The following is a 17,589-nucleotide window of genomic DNA, read 5'->3' as shown; positions in this document are numbered from 1 at the left end:
TTTTAAAGTACTTTAATTAATCCCTTCTCTCCTAGCCTCCGAATTTATAGACCAAAGGACACTGACATTTTGATTCTAATCAATCAATTTATATATTTTTATTTATGGTTTTGGTGGTTTATTGATTGTATTGAGTGACATTACACTGAAACCTTGAAGCCTGCAGGAATTGTTAGGGATTTAATCAAATCTGAGCTAAAAGAATAGAAGTGGCAACGGATGAGGGCTTGGACCCTAGAGATACTTCAAAAGAAAAATCAGGGGCTTCCCTGGTGGCACAGTGGTTGAGAATCTGCTTGCCAATGCAGGGGACACGGGTTCGAGCCCTGGTCTGGGAAGATCCCACATGCCGCGGAGCAACTGGGCCCGTGAGCCACAACTACTGAGCCTGAGCATCTGGAGCCTCTGCTCCGCAACAAGAGAGGCCGCGATAGTGAGAGGCCCACGCACCGCGATGAAGAGTGGCCCCCACTCGCCACAACTGGAGAAAGCCCTCACACAGAAACGAAGACCTGACACAGCCAAAAATAAACATAATAAATAAAAAAAATTAAAAAAAAAAAAAAGAAAAATCAGTGGTTTCTCACCACTGAGAATGATGTTCACTGTGAATTTGTTGTACATGGCTTTTATTATGTTGAGCTAGGTTCTCTCTAAAACCGTAATTTGAAAAGATACATGCATCCCAATGTTCATTGCAGCACTATTTACAATAGTCAGGACATGGTAGCAACCTAAATGTCCATCAACAGAGGAATGGATAAAGAAGATGTGGTACATATATACAATGGACTATTACAGCCATAAAAAAGCACAAAATAATGCCATTTGCAGCAACAGGGATGGACCTAGAGATTGTCATACTGAGTGAAGTAAGTCAGACAGAAAAAGACAAATATCATATGATATCACTTATATGTGGAATCTAAAAAAAGGGTACAAATGAACTTATTTACAAAACAGAAGTAGAGTCACAGATGTAGAAAACAAGCTTGTGGTTACCAGGGGGTAATGGGGTGGGGAGGGATAAATATTGGAAGATAGGGATTGACATATACACACTACTATATATAAAATAGATAACTAATAAAGACCTACTGTATAGCACAGGGAACTCTACTCAATACACTGTAATAGCCTGTATGGGAAAAAAGATCTGAAAAAGAGTGGATATATGTGTATGAAACTGATTCACTTTGCTGTACACCTGAAACTAACACAACATTGTAAATCAACTATACTCCAATAAAAATTAAAACAATAAAAAAAAACACCCCCCCAAAAGATTCAGTGGTGTTTGGTGCTATAAACAACTGTTCCTACTTTCCTATCTGCCTCTCACCCCCACCCTGCCCCTGGCTGCTTGTAATTACTACCAAGTTTTAAGTTTGGTTTGCTAGGAAATGGTGTTTCCAATTTAAAAAATCAAAAGCCACCCTACTACCTAAATAATTTTTGTGTGTTATAAGAAAATTATATTGCACTTGAAAATAAGACCTGAATTCTAGTCCAGTGTGTAAGTATTGCTCTCCCTAGACCCTATGCCAATACACTCAGGGGCTGCTATAAGATTAACAATGGTGATAGGCAAATCTTGAGAAATTGTCTTGGTAGAATTTTTTAAGATATGAGTAACAGAGAAAAACATGTTCCTAACAGCTAAGAAGCCAATAAACAAAAGTTGTTTTATATTTATCTTTATGTATATTTGTGTGCTTATCTTAGAAGCCATATAATTTTAAGATTAAAGAAACACAAACATTTATAGATGAAATCTTAATAAATGCAGCTTATAAACAGTTTAACGTTCTGTTATTAGAACTTCCATTCATTCATTTGTTTTAAAAATCGTCTATGGTTAGGTCCTCATCAATTTTTCATACTTACAGATGGAACAGGACTCGTTTCACAATTTTTCCCTTCTTCGGAAATGATCATTTATGGAAAAGTATGTTAACAAATGAGACATTTCTGGTTGTTTCAGTTTTAGCTGAAGCCCCAAGGCTGATAAATGAGGATATGTGCTCACACATTCTAAAAGAGGGGTTTCAGAACATTTGTGTAGAATTTGTTAAGGATGTATTAAAAAAAAATCGTTCAAGATCATTAGAATAACACATAACTTAGCTCCAGGAAGGATGTATTAGAAGATTTGAGGATACCAATTAATTAAAAATTTGCAAGTATAATTTCTTTGGAGGGAATTGGAGCATTTGAGTGGGTGATCCCCACTCCTACCTCAACCCAATTAGGAGGGAGGCTTCAAGAAGACAATTCAGTGAGTAAAGAGGCACTAAATGGTGGGGGAGACTGACTTCTTACACTTACCTGGATGTTCGCTAAATTGCAGAAATGCGTGAGCCCTGGTACCTCAAAGAACTGGAGTATTACATAGACAAATGGGTAAAGGGCACCAGGAGAGATTGCCATGAGTTATTTTTGTCTTTTTTTGCTTCTTTGTTGTTTGTTTGTTTTAATATTTATGGGGCAGGGACTGGTGCTTCAATCCAACAACAAGGCTTGCTTCCATATGTGGAAGTAGTGATTCATCGTGTACCTGCCTAACAGAGGCTAATTTTCCTTTGAAATGATAGGGGTCCAGTAACATAGAGTTAATTCAAGCCCTAACTAAATGTATATTGCTTCAAAATAAGCTGACACAGTATATCTTTTGTCAGTGATTTTTATTCTTTTACCAGCTTTCTCTTTTCTTATTCTTTGGGGTGCTTCCCATAGCCTTTTATATAAGAATGATTATCGTTTTATACTTTTTAAACACAAAAAAATTATTTCTTTCCCTTCTGAAACAGATTAAAAATATTTTACCTGCTATTTCTGAATCGGTCTTGTTTATAGCTGAAACTGAACTTGAAAGATGATCTAATCCACTTATCTTGTAAAGGACCCCCAACCTATAACTCTGCTTGAAATTTTCTTTGCTCCATATCCATGTTTCTATTTGTTATGACTAGAAGAATCACTAGAAATTTCCTGAATGCACTGAATTTTATCATGCCTTTGCACAATCTTTTTCATGCTTGTACCTGGGAAGCTTAGTAATTCTAGATAGAAATCATATAACTAGGCAGATTCATTATCATCAATCTCAAAAGGACACTCAAAATTACTTAGCAAGGTAATATTTCTATATCAAACTTGCTCTCCCACTATTGGGTAATGACTATTTCCAGTTTTTCTCTCAAAGTTCCTCTCCCATCCATTCCCATCTCTCTCTCTCTCATATATATATATATATATATATATATATATATATATATATATATATATATATATATATATATATATATATTTGATGGTCTTGCTTGATGCAGCCTTCCCAGAGTAAAAGTATTAAATATAAGCTCTCTCATTTTCCCTTCACAAAATCTTTTTTTTTTGGCTTCATTGGGTCTTCGTTGCTGCTCATGGGCTTTCTCTAGTTGCAGCAAGCATGGGCTTCTTTGCGGTGAGCGGGCTTCTCATTGTGGTGGCTTCTCTTGTTGTGGAGCATGGGCTCTAGGAAACACAGGCTTCAGTAGTTGTGGCATGTGGGCTCAGTAGTTGTGGCTCACAGGCTCTAGAGCACTCTTCCTGCCCTTGGGATCGTGTTTATTTTCTCCAAAAAAGTTATGTTCCTTTACTTATACCCACTAGGAATCTTTCCTATCATCAGTATTTTCCTCTCTACAGGATTATTTGTATCAACCAATAAACATATTCTGGTTTCTTGTACCTCTAAAAAGAAAATCTCTTTTGACTTCCTAATGACTATAGAACTGCTCCATTATTCTTCTGCTTTATGCAATTTGATGTTCCAAAGCTATTACCTATCTGAACTGTCTATTCACTCTTCAGCTTATTTCAATTTGTTTCAACCTCTGTCACTCCAGTGAAATCACTCTTGCCAACAACCTTCTTGTTGTCAAATTTAAGAGACAGTCTTCTGTCCTCATCATTTTCAACTGTATTCAAAATTCCTGACCCCTTTTTTTTAATTTTTTTTTTATTTTTTAAACATCTTTATTGAAGTATAATTGCCTTACAATGGTGTGTTAGCTTCTGCTTTATAACAAAGTGAATCAGTTATACAATATGTTCCCATATCTCTTCCCTCTTGCATCTCCCTCCCTCCCACCCTCCCCCCCCCATTCCACCCCTCTAGGTGGTCACAAAGCACCGAGCTGATCTCCCTGTGCTATGTGGCTGCTTCCCACTAGCTATCTATTTTACATTTGGTAGTGTATATATGTCCATGACACTCTCTCACCCTGTCACATCTCACCCCTCCCCCTCCCCATATCCTCAAGTCCATTCTCTAGTAGGTCTGTGTCCTGATCCCTTTTAAAGGACTTCCTTCCCTTGCTTCATTCATGCGTATTTCTCTTGCCACTCGTGAGAATGATTTGATAGCTTCTTAAAATCAATCATATCATGAAATAGCATACAACTTGGACTATGTCATAGATTCTCTTGTCATTCTACACTAACTGATGTCATCTATTCATGCTGCTTTAGGATTCTTAATCACATTTACATACTGATATTTCCTTGCTATCTCTGAACTTTAATTATGTTCACCTATGAACTTAACATACCCAATTGTTAATCTCTAAGTCATTTGAAGTTTACAATCTCTAAACAGAACTCTTATTTTTTCCCTCAAAACCTCTGGACTTCCACACTTAATTAAATATAACTATTTACCTCAATTTCATGATGTTCAAGCTGAGGAAATTAGGGATCATCCTTTTTTGTTTTCTTACTTTCCACATCAAATATCATTGGACACTGAGAATTTTGAGTGTCCAAGACTCAAAGGATATCTTGAGTCTGTCTAGCTCACTGCTATCACCATAGTCTAAGTCTCTACCATCTTAAACCCAGACTGCTGCAGTAGCCTTCTAACTAAAACTTGTTTTCTTCAATCCATCTATCTAAAGTATAAAGCATGATGTACTGAAAATATAAATTGAATCAGCTCTCTCTCTCAAATCTCTTTACAGCTTCCCATAATAGGTAGGTGACCTACATGAGTGAAGAAGCTTAGGGGTGACCACTGTGAAGCAGAGAGTTTGCTTAGCCTAAAGGGAACATCTGTTAATTGGTTCCAGTAGATGTTGCAATGAAGGTACATTGGTTTTAGCTGCCAAATCTAAAAAGGGAATACAAAAACGTGTGTGCACACGTGCACGCGCGTGTGTGTGTGTGTGTGTGAAATCTGATTTTTAAATGTTGACTCACAAATTTTTAAAACATTGTGTGTTTAAAACAAAACATATCTTCAGTGCAGATTAAGCAGAATGGCTGTCAATTTGCTTCTTCTGAAGAAGAGATCTGGTTTCTCCACATCTCCTCAACTTCATTCTACCACTTTTCTATTGTATTCTGTGACTTTCTTCAATTTACATTCTATAATTTAGAGTCCCTAATCTTTATTTTCCTGGAATGGCTCATCAAGCTCTTCCTCAGTGTGAGGCTCTTCCTTTCCTGTAGGCTAGAGGCATAAAATTCTTCTGGTATCAATGAAAGTGGGACCTTCTTACACTGGGTGGATTCCCACTCTGACATCTTTATCCTCTCTCACAGAAGCTTGATTTTTAATTTTATTTTTGACTTCACAGTACTTTTTAAAATTTGATATTCATTTAATTGTTTATTGTCTTTTTTGTCATTAAATTTGAAGAACTATGGGGGGCATGTACTATGTCTGCTGTTAAGTGTTTTATTTGTTCCTGGTACAAAACCAGGTACATAACAGGCAAACAATATATGTAGACAATGAATGTATAAACATATAAATGGTCTCTGGATTTCTCTTCCTCTCTATACCAGATTCCAATCATACTTCATAACCCACCTCAACATTTGCCTCTGTGACCCTCATCTCCTAGCTGCCCAAAATATCATACCTCTTTTGTCTCCATGACATTTCACATGTTCTTAAATTATAATGACTCTATTATATCTTAGCCTGACTGTGAGCTTCTTGATGCCTAACATCTATCAGGGTCTTGAAACATGACTGTAAGATAATCTTATGATTTGAAATCCACTAAAAGTAATTTAACTCACTATATTCCTATTAAGTCTATTTCTAATAAACCTCATATTTTTGCAAAAAGTGAGACCAAATAAATATTAATATTAATAATAACTATTTCATTTATCTTATCATACTATAATAGAAGCTAGAATTAATTGAATACTTATTTGTCTTAAGCTTTATGATTACTACCATGCATACATTATCTCATGTAATCTTTCCCTCAACCCTATGAAACAAGTATTATTATCCTCGTTTTTAGATCTGACGAAACCAACTCTTGGAGAAGACAAGATAGTTTATTGCAAGGATGGGATGTGAATGAAGTTTGGTTTCAAAGCATAATGTAATATAGTGATTAAAGGGTCAGGATTTAGAATCAGGAAGTAACGAGTTCAAATTTCATTTCCATCAAATTATTAGCTGGATAAACCGAGTTTCAGTTTTCTTATTTGTAAAGTGGGAATAAAATAATAAACACCTTATAGCATTTTATAATAAATAAAGAATACATGTAAAAATACTAGGTAAATGGTTTACCACTCTGCAGTCTATGAAATATCACTCTTAATTATTGAGGTTGAGAGATTTAGTTGATTTTTAATATAGTCACTTAGTTTATTAAGATCAGACTGACTAGTTTCCCAGGTCTTTTGAATTTCTTTCTAGTGTGATTTTTTCAAACATTATTATCCATATTAATTATCAGGCTAGTTAAAGTTCTGCAAAATTTTTAGAAAATTACAATTTTATTCATATTGAACTAATATTGTTTTTCACTGCAAGTATATCAAAATATAACTTTAAGTCAACTTGAGTGATCCACGGGGACAAAATTTTCACAGGTCTTTATTATAAGAACTATCTTTTTATTCATAGGGATATTCTTTAGCACAGCATTTGTCCTTTATACAAACAATATAAATAAGAAAAGATTGTAAATGTGTGGTATGTGTAACTATAACCATTATCATTTTTTAAATTTAATATATCATGAATATTTTGTGAAAATAAGTATTTGTGAATGTTAACTAAATTATCACTTAGTATTTTATAGAATTTTTTGTATCTTTTATTTGTAAAATTTTACAGAGGACTACTGAAAATTCAAGATTTTTAAAAAATATTGTTTGATAGTGCAAGTTAATGGCTACCATAGTCTACTACATACACTTTCTATGTTGTAAGTAAACTAATTTCAAATTTTAAAATAAATACTAATTTTAAGATGGAGATAAAGCTTATTCAAGTTACATTTACTTCTAAAAATTACATATAAAATGTTTATAGAACATTTGCAGGAAGGTTTCACAGGCAGTACCTCATTTGAAACTCACCATTCTATGTGGTAAATTTGATATACATGTTACAGAAGAGGAAACTCAGGCAGACAGGATTGAATAACTTACCAAAGATCAGACAATTTATAAGCAGAAGAATTTGAATTCAAACTCATGTTTTTCAAATCAAATCCCATGATTTTTCACGTACTACATGACAATAGATTAATCATTTAAACTCCAAAAAGTATCCTAATAAATTTGATTAGTCACTTTAAAATAATGAAATATTATTAATGGTAACACATCAATGAAATCTAGCTGCCACACTTTTAAGTCACCAGGTCTTCATCTCCATATTATTAGTTATATTTGAAGTTAAATTAAAATAAACCTTAACAAGATAAATAATGAAATAAACAATTTAAAATCTTACCTAAAATCTGATCCAACTCTCTTCCCATTTTCTGGTTCTCCTGGATCTGGGCATAAATTGGAAGCTGTTTTAATACCTCCCTCATTTACTGGAACAACAGAAAAAAGAAAAGAAAAAAAGAATCAAAACATATATGATTAGAAAAACAAGGGTGATATTCATTTAAAGTTGTACATAAAATATATTCTTGTATTTTGTTATTGTAATCACTATAGTTTATATAAAGTTAAATATAGTTTGATAAACCAATAATGAGGACAGAAACATTTTTTCTATTTGTGGACATATAAGAAAGAAAGTTTCATGTTCCTATTCAATGACTTACTAATCTGAATATTAACACATTAACAATTAACACTTTATTTTTAATTACTATCAAATAGTGAAATCTCTTGTAATGCACTCCCAGGGTATCAGTGCCAGACTTTCCATTAATTATTGGCAGTAGAGAAGTCACCACCAGTTAGGGCAGTGTCATTTGGGTACTTATTATTTTTAAAGTTGCAATAGAAAATAAGACCCTGTGGAAAAAAGTTTAAAAAGTTTAAGGTTATTACCACTTTTTATTTCGTATATAACAAAGAATTTAGTCTGCCAATGTGAAAGTAAAACTGTGGCGCAAATTATCGAGCATGTCATTGAATTATGATATAATGATGAAAATCAAAATAAGGGCTTTACCCTTTAACAATTTCCATGACTGTGTTTTACTTAGCCATTGTACACTTTAAGCAGTTTCTTCAGAACACCCAATTATTAAAAAGATTTATTAATATTTTCAGTGAATGTGATCACAGTAAATAATTCCCCAAGATAGCGCTTTTTTTCAAATGGGAAGATCAAAACCAGATAAGGTCTGAAATATCTGAGTGATACTGATTCATGAATTCAATCTTACAGTGAATTAGAGAGTAACTTCTATTTTCCTCTTCAACAACTTATCTGCGTTTTAAAGCCTTATTCTTTTAAATTTTATTTATTTATTTATTTATGGCTGCGTTGGGTCTTCGTTTCTGCGCGAGGGCCCTCTCCAGTTGTGGCAAGTGGGGGCCACTCTTCATCGCAGTGCGCGGGCCTCTCACCATCGCGGCCTCTCCTGCTGCGGAGCACAGGCTCCAGATGCGCAGGCTCAGTAATTGTGGCTCACGGGCCCAGCCGCTCCGCGGCATGTGGGATCTTCCCAGACCAGGGCTCGAACCCGTGTCCCCTGCATTGGCAGGCGGACTCCCAACCACTGTGCCACCAGGGAAGCCCTATCTGCGTTTTAAAGAAAAGAATGGGACCTGAGTAGAGACTCTAGAGAGGGAAATTGTAAACCTTGCAATGGTTCTTTTCCTACACTGTGGGTTGGAATCACCTGTAGAGCTTTTTTAAAAGAATAAAGACGCTTAACTTTTATGTCTAGATATTCTAATGCAATTACTTTGGGTAGGACCCTGTGGATCTGTTTTTTGTTGTTGTTTTTGTTTGTTTGATTTTTTTAATAATCCTCCAGGTGATTCTAATGTAGAGTCAATATTGAGAACCACTGGATCCCTGCATCATTTAGTTCAGATTGTCAACTTGTTCATATTGATTTATCAGATAGCAAGATGACTATCAGATGATGGCCAAACAGTCATACCTCTGGTAAAGTTGTCATATTTTCAATTAGATATGAAATTTTGTGTTTGCACCCTTCATTCTATAAAAATCACTTTCCTAAATATCCTCAACAGTATCCTTACTGCTGCCAAATTACAAGTTCACCAATCCACACAAAGCATGTGATATTTTTGCTTTTCTTGGTCTGCTGACTTGCTAATTCATTTCTTTTTATCTTTCTGGCTTTTGTTGCTTCTTATGTTTGTTTTGGCCACTCTCTTACTTTAGCTGATATCACATACAGAGGGCAAATTCAAAGACAGTGACCCATAATTCACCATATTTTATATTTTCCTCGTGGCTTGAAAAATTACCTCTTTGCTAAGAATTTCAAATATATGGTTTTGTCATTTTTTTCCCCAAGCTCCATCCTGCTCCTTCAATGACCTACTAGGTCAACCCACCAAAATTCTCATAGTCATTTCATGTGCATGCTCAAATCCAGCTTAATCACTGATGCTTTTGTTTCTCTATTATCATTCTCTTCCAATTCATCTTGAGTACTAGAACTAAACTTTCTCAAACACAGTTTTCATTACTGTCCAAATATCCTATGATTCTAGATTTCTAAGTATATAACCTCTATTACCCACTAGCCACCAAGATACATCCATAACTCAAGTCCAACAGATTCTTCATTCTTCTGCAGTTGTACTGGTTAGCCATGCTCATTCCATGCTCTGTGTTTTCTCCAGGTCTCCATGTTTTCCATTTCTTCCTCTTTAGATATCAAAATTCTATATAATTTTCAAGACTCAGCTCAAGTCCCACTTTTTGCAAAATACAGTCTCTCATTTTTTTCCAGATTTTCTAATCCCTCTTTTTATATGGCATGGACAATTTTATATTTAATTTTTAAATTATTTTGTCATACTGTTAGTAGTTTCACATTCCTTAGTCATATATACAAATATATTATATACTTGATAAAGATAAGGAAAAACTTATAATTATTTTAATATTCCCACAGTACCTAGATGGGGGTTAATGACTTCTCAGTAAATATTTCCTAGTAGGTTGATTAAAAACAATGTGTTGTACACTGTTTTCAATGAGTATTTTTTTCTATGGGAAGAACTATCCTAACTGACTTTTGAAAATATTATAGTATATGCTATTAAAATGTGACTTTTTTAACATACGATAGAGATAAGAAAAAGAAGTGGTATGACTTAGGCTTCCTACACTATTATATTAAATTTATAACACAGATTATAGGTAAAAATAGACGTGTCTGCGAATACATTAGAAAATAAAAATAATAAAAAATTTCATTTTTTCCATTTCATCATCAATATTGCCTAGGTTAATATAAATTTTAACAATAGCTAACACACAGTACTATGTGTCAGGAACTAATCTACACCCTTTACATGTATCAGCTCATTTAATCCTCACACAAATCTGAAGGGTAGCTACTATTATTATATGTTTCCTACAGGTGAGGAAACTGAGGCATAGAGAGGTTAAGACACATTTCTAAAGTCCTATTTTCACTTTCTGCCTTAGTCTATGTTTCGACCTTGGCAGACTGACTCAAGAAATTCTACTCTTAACACCTGAGCTCTCCATCCTGTACAGAAAGCTCAGAAAGGAGAAAGGGCATCAATACTTAAAATTCAAAACACTTCCAAATATTTTATCTTACAATGCAGAGCATATTTATAACTTTCACCATGTTCACTTAATTAATCCCAGTTCTTATGATTTAATTGTCAAATTACTTTTGTCTGTTTGAAAGTGTCCTTTGAACTGCTGTCTTTGGACATCTGCAATAGTGAAAAAGTTCCCAACTTAAATTGTAAAGATAACGGGAGAGCTGCTGCATGATACATGTATTTAGTGTTCTTTAATTAAAAAATTTAAAATAAAAAATAAAGTATATAATCTCTTATTTATCTGATATTTAGATGCTACAAAACTGCCCATAGCTAGTGACGCCAAGACATTCAAATGAAGTTAGTATCCATTCAATCAGCTGCTTTCATTACGTAATGCCATTCAAACAACTGGACACATATTTATCATTTTTACTTCTTTCAATTTGAATAGTAACTTGTAAAAAGAACATGAGTGCTCTTTAAAAGTTAATTACATGGACAGGGTCCTGGCTCTTGAAAAGAGCATAACTACGGGAATATCCTTTTTGCTCTGATCTTTAAGGACAATAATAATAATAATGTTATTATTATTATTATTACTAGTACTAATACAATATGAATCCTTTTCCCCACACATCAGTGACAAGAAGAGAGGGCAGAATTTATAGAATTAAGAAAATTGGATGAATTATCGTTTCTTATAACATTGAAGTATATTTATTATATGTGCTTATAAAATATGCTATAGGAATTTTAATTAATGTACTATATTATTGTATATTCTAGCTTGAAAATACTATAAAATTAGTCAACATCAAAATAAAATATTGTCATTACAAGCACGTTTTCTTAAGCTTCTGATTTTACATAGCACATAATGTACTCTAAAGATAAAAATAACTAGATCCTGAAAGTCATTTACTAAAAGTCATCTCTACATTACCTCATCCAGCTAGTGGCATCTTAGAATTTTTTTTATATTAGATTTAAAAAGTGTATTCCACCTTATAAAATAGAATGCTTTGGATCTTGTTCTGAACTCCAACATCATGAATGTAGACAGAATGTTATTTTATACTAACTTTATATCCTAAAAGAGTTGCCACTTAACTCATTTAGCTTCCCAATAAAATGTTGGATCATTGCCAACTGAGACTGTATTTTATTCACTCTTTTTACTTTCTTAGTCTAGCATGGTGCTGCCATGGAGAAGTAGTTCAAATAGAATTGTGAAATGAATGTATAATAAGAATGCATGAAAGCATGGACTTGAAGAAGATGAAATAATTTTAAAAAATACATTATGGAAAGCTCACAGTTTCTTTATAATTCCACCTTAAAATTTTAGAAGAGCCTAGTAGAAAAGTTGGCAAGAATAAATTCACTCAATTCAACATTTTAAAATATAAAAATTTATTTTTATTTTTTAAATTAAAAATATTTTTTCCTTTATTTGCAAACCTACTCTCTTTGATAAACAACAAGAAGGGATGGAAAGAGACTACATAGAGTTCAGGTACTAAAGTAGGAAAAAGAATCTGAATTAGCCATTTAAACAATCAAATGCTTCCCATGAACACTACTGCAGTTTCCTGAATCTCTTATTAATTTGTTTCTTAGTTAAACTTTAAAGGTGCTATTATGGGAAGACGCACTTTAGAAATGTGTGTAGCTCATGTCCTCCATAATTATGCTCACTCCTGGAAGTTCTAGTGATTGAATAGATAGTTTTTTCAAAGAACACAAGCTTTATTATTATTTTTTTCCTTTGAAAGTTTAATGTCAGATAAAAATTGTCTCCTTTTAAAATTATTTGGCTCTGTGTCAAATTAACGATTCAAAGAGATGAAGACCGAAATGCCTACTTGGTAACAAATATATAATAATGATAAAAATTAAAGCATTATAACTTTCTCTGTGATCAACCATAGAGAATATATATTTGTAACTAGCTATTAAACATTTGAGAAAAAAATTATAGGAAAATAACTTTAAAATAATGTTGGCTTGTTATTGTTGCTAAAAAAAATTGGCATAAATAATCTGTCTTGATGAGAGTTTAATTATTTCTATTCAAAAATAAAAATAAGAAAGCACAAGAGTATATTTTATATCCTATATAAGCTGTAATGGATAAATGTAAAATGTATTTTAAAATTATGAAGTAAATTAACATTTTTTGCTTTATGAGTAACTTTTTTCTTTTTGTCTCATTAACTTTACTCCTGATATTTAAAAGTAAATATTCTTTAAATTAAAAAAAAAATAAAAATATTTATATATATATATATTTAATCAGGGTTTATTTGTTTCCCCAGATACACTATTATGTTTAAATTTCCCTTTCTTGTTCACCCTCATAACCACTGTATAAGAACAATGAAAATAATATGTATGTCCACTAAGGCAATATACCAAGTATAAAAAGTTACATACACATTTTTCTTATTGAATAAATTCGACGTGTAACATTGTGTAAGATTTAGGTGTACAGCATATTACTATGATACATTTATATATACTGTAATATTTATAATTGTTGATGATGTAGAGTTGCATACATCTTAATTTCCGTATAAATAGCCTAATTTTCCCAGGACATCTGAAAGTTTGAAGCATGAAGCATATAAAATAACATTTGTGTAACCAAAATGAGGAAAGGGTAAGAAAGTGATAGCCTATAATTCTTCTTAGATTTCTAAAATAAATAGATTAGCCAGACAAAATATTAGAAAAAAAAAAGTAGTAAACCTAATTATTTAAGTCTGCATCATTTCCTTCATGTTGACATGATAAAATTTGAAACGTCAGAATAATTTCACCTAACAACTTTTTTATGTTTATATTTTCTTGTATAGGAAAAATATCTTTCTCTCTGAAGTGTATCAAATAATTAATATATGAAAAATACTGTAGATTTATTTTCCCTAAAAACTGTTATCAATTTTGAAAATGTTTTAACCCTAAAAATATAACAATAAATCATACTTATACAGCTAAATACTTTGAAATGAACTGTTTAATGCTTTCCAAACAGGTAACCCAATTTGACATTTTCCTACTGATATCTGCTATTTTTGGTTTCGTATTCTCAAATCTAACAAAATGTGAAAAATCACATTTTAAAATTAGGACACTTTAAAATATTTGATACCAACAGGCTCCAAGTTTGCTTCTTGATAAGTGATGTAATTGCTCAATTTGTGCCATTTACTGTTACAAATACAACTCAATAAATATGTGGGTAGAATCCTTTACTGATATAACTATAATGAATGATTTTTTTAAGAAATAGTTTTAAACTCATTTCATCAGATGATTTAGAATTGAATAAAAATAAATAATATTAAAAAGGTATTTTTGCTAAGAAGATAATATTTATTTAAAATAACTAATCTTATTTATTATCAATAAGGCATTTTAGAAGTCAGATGTGGTATCATGAATGGCTTCTTTTAAAATTTATAATATGTATCTGCAGGAACAGTAAGGCAGGGTATTTCTACAAACTGCTGATTGATTTATATTGAAAAAATTCATAGCTTTCTTAAAAATCTTATTTTATGTTCATATATGGTAATATAACAATGAATATTCAAATTCAATGATTCTTAATCTGAGATTAATGGATGAACTTCAGATCATCTATAAATCCCTGAATGTTAAGCAAAATTGTGCATTGGGGCAGCACATAAATATGTGTACCTCAGTTCATTTCATGAGATTTTTCAAAATAAAAGAAAAATTAATTAGCTAGTTAATTCATTTACAAAATATCTGATTTAAGTGTTTGTATACATTAACTCAAATTAAAATATTTTTCCTTAAATGAAAAATTGCTATTTAAATAAATTTTTCCTTAGAAAGATAATTATGTTGAAATTTAGATACGTTCAAACAAAAATTCCTACAAGAAACCATTAATTTGATGATTTTCACTCATTTTTTTATCTCACATACTAGAATTAGAAAACTAGAATGTTACCAACATGCTAGATCAAAAGTTTTTTCTTTTACATTTTGAAACAATCTGAGCTCCAAAGTTTACCACAATAACCCAATAACTCAATATGCATTTAAATACAAGAAAATATTGAATAATCATGCATGTTATATAAATATTAATGCAGTTAATTTGGTAAATACACATTTTTATAAAACACACAAACAACACAGACACCACAAACTTCACTCTTGCACTAGAGAAAGAAACAAAAAAAAAGAGTACACTCACAGATAGAAAACTTGTTGCTGTTGTCTTTCCCTGGAAACAATTTAAATCCTCTAGATTTAAAATCTATGGCCTTTTTCACTAGTTAAGAAAACAAACAAAAACATGTATCAGGATACACAAGTTTAAAATGAAATTCAAGTTAACAAATTTTGTTAGCATGGAATTATGCAAGTTAAAAAAACTGCTTTCTTAAGCCTGATATAGGGCACCCAGAAGAAAATAAAGAAGAAAAAAATAGCAATCTGATCACTAAGCAGTAAAAATACCAAGCAGTATAAAAGGATTTTAAGTGTACTATAGGGAGAATCTTGCATACATGTATAGGTACTTTTTAACACTACCCAGTTTTAATAGAAGAGCAAAACATTAACTCTTTATCATAAAACATTTGAATTCATCAAATTTTATGGAAAAAATTAAACTAGAAAAATAAAAATACTGATACATTATAAAAGTGGGATGAATTTAATGAGCTCGGTTTTTAAAATAAACTAGTGTACTTTTAAGGTAATTTAACCTAATTGACATATTAGGACACATTTAAGAAAATTACATAATTGAAAAAACTTAAAATACATTTTAGTATTTCTGCCAATAACCATTTCCTTTCATACACATTGCTTGTGAACGATGATTGATGTTCAGTCCATATTGTACAAAATTTATGAAAGTGAATTATAACTTTTTGGATTTCATCTAAAATATCTTGCTACTCTTTTTGATATTATTATATGAAAAATCAACATCATAAGAGGCTGGCATATTTCATTGTGTACTATATTAAAGTAGATATGACTAGATTTGCCTTAAAAAACATACAAGTTCAATGAAGTAACTTGGAACATTTTAAAAACATTTTTTCAAGTATTTTGGATGAAGGAAAAAAAAGTATTATTTCCTTTTAAGTATAAATTATTTTATTAACTACAGCTGCTATATAATTTTTAAAGGGATAAACTATAGTTCAGAAGACTACTTTCTACTTTATTTAAATTTTTAATGACACCAAGTGAAATAAAGAAAAACTATTTAATTAAAACCTCACCCCACTAATTAAAAATGTTATGTAATCTGATCTAATGAGATATTTAAATAACAATTATTTTCTTTACAAAAAACACATGAACAAGAATCCAAGGGATATATTTAGCTTCCTCAATTATAATTTGAATTTTTTACATAATGCATTTTATGAGGTTTATAGGTAGAAATGATAGCTTGAAACATTTAGGCAATTAGGTTTTTTTCACTCCGTGAATTTGAAAAAAGCAAAACAATTTTTGTTAGATAGTTTAAAATGATCATTTCACTAAATCTTACTTGCCATTTTACCCAATTAATTCAAATTAAGGATATTTTATTGCCTTTGAAACATTTTAAGGTAATTTTTTTCTTGTCACTACCTTCAAAAGTAGAAAGGTAGAGGCAGACTCTTATGGCTTACTGAAATACACAGCTGTAAACTATCTATACATAGTACATATAAAAAATATGAAAATGATCATTGGAGTAGGATTTAAGAGACCTGATTCTTAGCAATTAGTAGTTGTTGATTTTGGACAAGAGTCTGCCTTTTTACCCGTCTCTTCTCTTAAAATAAGTAGCTAGGACTAGATGACTACTGCTCAGTTGCTTTACAATTTTGAGATTCTTTATCTGAGGCCCTTTATTTACAGTGAAAGAATGACTACATCTCTCTCAAGTTATGTTTTTCGTTGTAATTCTCTTCCACACCCCAGCCCCCAAGGTAAGCTCAAGTTTAGTCCTACTGTTGTATTTGGTTGGCTGCTCTAAATTTAGTTCTGCCACTTGTAAATTTTCCTGCTGCCTGAAAATTATTTTTAACAAAATTTACATTTTGTATTTTGAGGCATAATTCTAGATTCTCCCAATCCAAACATGAATTATAAGTAGGAATTCTACCTCTACTTTTCTCTGCATTATAAGATTTGACTTTAAGTATTACAAAGGGGTTGGAAAATTTCATAGTAGTTTTAACACAAATCTGGAATTCTTAAATTTTTTTTTTTAATGAAAAGATTGTAAACTCAAAGGAGAAAATTGAAGAAGAAAAATCCAGAGGGTCAAAGAGCTCAGTTACTAGAAATAGAGGATTTTGAAAACAACTCTGTGTGTGTGTGTATGAGAGTGTGTGTGTATAAACTAGGTTTATGTAATGGGCTTATATCTAAATTTGACTATTTGGTTGGTGAGGTCAGGGACAATACCTAGCTAAGAAAATGTCATCTCAGACCAAGAAGTTTTAAACAGTTTCCTGGTTCTGAAGGGATTTAACCTTATTTTTTAAAAGCATCTATTTGTCAATTTAAATTGAAGAAAAGTGAAAAGTA

The 17,589-nt window shown here is 31.7% G+C and overlaps 1 protein-coding gene across 1 annotated transcript in view; it reads right to left on the bottom strand.

Annotated features, from left to right (window-relative positions):
- The window catches only part of CSMD3 (CUB and Sushi multiple domains 3), a 1,171,706-nt gene that overhangs the window by 696,041 nt on the left and 458,076 nt on the right, over positions 1-17,589 (bottom strand). The window contains 2 exon segments of the mRNA XM_059902305.1: positions 7,760-7,847; positions 15,239-15,316. Of these exon segments, the coding sequence (XP_059758288.1) occupies positions 7,760-7,847; positions 15,239-15,316 (166 nt within the window).

Source organism: Balaenoptera ricei, chromosome 17 (assembly GCF_028023285.1).
Source record: "Balaenoptera ricei isolate mBalRic1 chromosome 17, mBalRic1.hap2, whole genome shotgun sequence".
Classification (NCBI taxonomy): Eukaryota; Metazoa; Chordata; class Mammalia; order Artiodactyla; family Balaenopteridae; genus Balaenoptera; species Balaenoptera ricei.
This window is presented reverse-complemented; position numbering and strand designations above follow the sequence as displayed.